General features: G+C 45.3%; 1 protein-coding gene across 2 annotated transcripts in view; it reads right to left on the minus strand.

Annotated features, from left to right (window-relative positions):
• GOLIM4 (golgi integral membrane protein 4) overlaps nucleotides 1–3,477 on the minus strand; it is a 27,534-nt gene continuing 24,057 nt past the window's right edge. For both annotated transcript variants that reach the window (XM_027896139.1, XM_027896140.1), the window contains 4 exons: nucleotides 2,315–2,482; nucleotides 1,830–1,898; nucleotides 575–655; nucleotides 1–224 (listed from right to left, as the gene is read on the minus strand). In XM_027896139.1, coding sequence (XP_027751940.1) covers nucleotides 63–224; nucleotides 575–655; nucleotides 1,830–1,898; nucleotides 2,315–2,482 — 480 coding nt within the window. In that variant the 3' untranslated portion in view covers nucleotides 1–62. The remainder of the gene's footprint in view (nucleotides 225–574; nucleotides 656–1,829; nucleotides 1,899–2,314; nucleotides 2,483–3,477) is intronic.

Below are 3,477 nucleotides of genomic sequence, written 5' to 3' on the forward strand. Positions count from 1 at the left end.
AAAAAAAAAAACAAAGTAAAACACAACAGGAATTTGTGTCCTGAAAAAGAAAAATGCAGGGACTACATCTCCCCTCGTCTACGAGATTTTGCTGCAACAGCTCTGCCTTCCTCCTCTTCCTCCTCTTCTTCCTCCTCATAATTGTCTTCATGAACTTCTTTCTGGTTGTTCTCTTCTTGCATTTCTTGCTCTTGGTCTGTCCCTCTGTTATTCTTTTCATCTGCCTGATTGGGGAAAAAAAGAAAAAAAAAAAAAAAAAGAACAGGGAAAATTACCCCCAGATATTCAGTGCCAGTTCCCTTTTAGTTTATTTTAGGGCAGTGAAATAACTGTGAGCTGGAGCTGTGAGAGCTGATGGACAGGAACAGGGGAAGATTTTGCAAGGCCTCCAGGCAGCAAGAATTGCTGTGGAGGTGGAAGGATGAGCAAAAGGAAGCTGGGACAGCATGAACATTTCGGGTGTATCTATGATTAAAGCGAGCTGCAGCAATTATGTAAGATCCCTGTGACGTGCTCACAGTTGTGTGCAGGGTTTGATCGTGTCCCCAAACCTGGGGGTTTGCCCAGGACTTACATTTTCCTCGTTTTCCCCGTATGGCTCCTCGGCGTTGTGTTCCAGTTCTCGTTTCTTCTCTTCAGTCAAATCTTCCTGGACCTACAAAGCAGGGAGATGTTCTCTGTGGTTTAATGTCCTTTTAGAAAGTGGCCTGTGGCACAGCTGTGCTCATTTTCACAGCACTGCTTTTGCAGGATGAAGATTTTAAAGGAGGGAGGAGAGTGGCGTGGAGAGGTTAAAGGAGGATAAAAATCCCCCAAACGCCCAACAATCAGCAAACCCACCTCCCTCTGAGAGCATCTGACTTTCTTCTCCAATTCTCACAGACACTCTCATCATCACCCCACACGTTTAGCCTTCCATTCCATGCTTTAACTGTACACAGATATTACTTTCTCCTTGTGTTTCATAGTAGGATGTTGTGTCGTGATGCACCAGAAGAGCCATTACTGACACTTCCACCCCACCGTGGACTCCCAGAACTATTTCACTTCTGCCATGCAATGCAGGTATTTAATGGTAACTCTGGCCAAGCTCTCCCAGAATTTGAGGGATCCTTCTGCCAACTGCTCCTGGAAAACCACAAAGGAGCAAGTGGGGCATCGGGAGCAAAGAACAATCTCTTCCAAGCTCTATCCTTGGAGAGAGCAGGTCATGCTGAATCTGCTTCCCAGATGTTCAGCTCTTGGATCTCTCACTTCTTCCTGTTCTGTCAGCGCTCTCCCTCAACTCCACGTGCCACTTTCCCTGTTAGGTGCAAATGTGAAAGAGGAATGCTTTCTGTAGTAAACCTGATTTTCTGTGGGAGGATCCTGTTATGCTGTCAGCCTCCTGCCTGACTCCACCAACTGGAGGACCTTACACAGCTTGGATTGCTCAGGACGAGCACCAATAAATCAAAGTCAGAGCTAAAGAGTGAGTGAGTGGCCAAGGAAGCAGTTTGCCCAGAACAGCAGTGTGTGATTAGAGATTAATGAGGTTTTCTGCGACCTTGAGGTTTCCAGGAATTTTTTTCTTGTGTTGTGAATGGCTTAATCTTTTCAATTATTGCCCAATTAACACTGTGTGGCATGCAAGACTGATGGATTGCATGAGAAACCCTGAATGTATCCAGAAGGGGACAGCAGAGTAATAGGAAAAGCCTTTCCAGGTTTGTTGAAGTCTGACAGTGATTTGGGTTCCTGTTGCAGTTATAAAGGATACCAAGGTTGAATATTAATAGAGATGTACTCTGCTACCCAAGTGCACATGTGCTGGAGGTCTGTGTTCTTACCTCCTCTTCCCCCTCATCCTGGTATTGCTCATCCACATTATCTTCCTGCTGGTCGGGGTTGCCTGCCATCTGCACAAAGATCACAGAACAAATTCAGTTCTAGTGCATTTCCACTAACTTTAGAAGACCGAAGATTAAAGCTTCTTGTTCTGGAACTAAAACTTCATGTAAAGCTAAAACAACAACAGTGGCCTAAGAAGTTTGAGGTCCTTCATTAGCAGCAGTGAGAGCCTGGTTACGTGATTTAAAACCACCCTCAGTTGAAAAGCAGCAGGATGATTACAAGAAAAATCCCTTCCCAGAACACAGCAAGACCTTCCATACTAAGCAGGAAGACAGTGCAATATTCACACCATTAAAGACCAAAGCCATAAGAATGCAGGTTGTCTCTGTCTGGAGGAATTTACAGCTTGAACAGGGTTGAAATGTGCAGCATTTGACCTCCTAAAGAGGCCCTGGTGGGTTCCTCCTTTCCCTTTACTGACCACCAAGTGCTCTTCCATTGCCGGGTGTCCTTGTTTCTCGCTGGCTTCCTTGTGCTTTTCGTTTTCATCTGGTAGGTTTTCTTCTCTCTCTTGCTCAGCTTCCTCGAATTCATCTTCTCCCTGATTGTTGGGGTCATCAGCAGGATTCACATCTTCCATGGCTGCCTTCTGTAATTTTCAGAAGTGAATGTTAAACACGTATTTTTTAGCTCATGGACAAATTCCATTTCCCTTGAAGGCTACACTAGCACGAGCTGTGCTAGAACCAACTCCATCCCCACTGACACCAGCTGGAATCTCTGCAGGATCAGGGCTCCCTGGATCAAAGCACCTCAGCACTGAGCAGAGACTGAGCAGAGTGTCTGTCTGCTAAAAACCAGATTGAATCTGATGACCTGTTTCACAGAGGCTGTTGAACAACTTTTGTTTACTGGCTATCTGACAACTGGCAGCACCTGATAAGGCCAGGTGAACAAAGATAAGGGTTTAAATGCTCCTGGCTCCAGAGAGCTGATGGGATCCTTCAGTACCAGACTGTCCTGCACTGTTGACCTCGTCCATGTCTGTAATCAAACAAAACAACACTCACCTTTCCTCTTTGCCATCCAGAAAAGGCGCATTTTCTTTCTGCTTATCATTCAGTAAGGGCAGTTCTGTGTCTTCACAGCTAACAAGTTAAAGGTCCTCTGGAATTATTTACTATACACCCTAATCTGCTGAAGGGGAGTAAGGAAAACACCCTTGATGTTCCTGAGCAGCAGGTGAGATGGGGTCTGGGGGAAGGCACAGGACTGACTCTGCTGCACCCAGGTCTCTGTGCAGTCAGTTCAGTGCTCACCTCCATCCTCTTTCAAGACCTCACAGCTCTGCATTGACTCCAGCTGGTCTCAGTGGCTCTTGAGTTGGCTCTTACCCTCTTAACTAACAACAGCATCAAAACCACCATCTCAGCTCTTTTTGACTGACCACCATGCTATTTTTTTGAGGCCAAATTTACCTGTTCAGTTCCCAGCTAAGTCCAAATTCTTTATTCCACCTAAAGCGCAGATCAAAGGAATGTGGAAATCAGCAATTTGCTTCCAACAAGGAAGCTTCTTTTTGATTTCCTCCCAGATCAATAAGGACAGCTTTAAATAGATTTTAGATGTTGTTCTAAACTGTCA

This window comes from Empidonax traillii, unplaced genomic scaffold (genome assembly GCF_003031625.1).
Source record: "Empidonax traillii isolate 1590-97213 ecotype Southwest subspecies unplaced genomic scaffold, ASM303162v1 scaffold482:size1200881, whole genome shotgun sequence".
NCBI classification, from domain to species: Eukaryota; Metazoa; Chordata; class Aves; order Passeriformes; family Tyrannidae; genus Empidonax; species Empidonax traillii.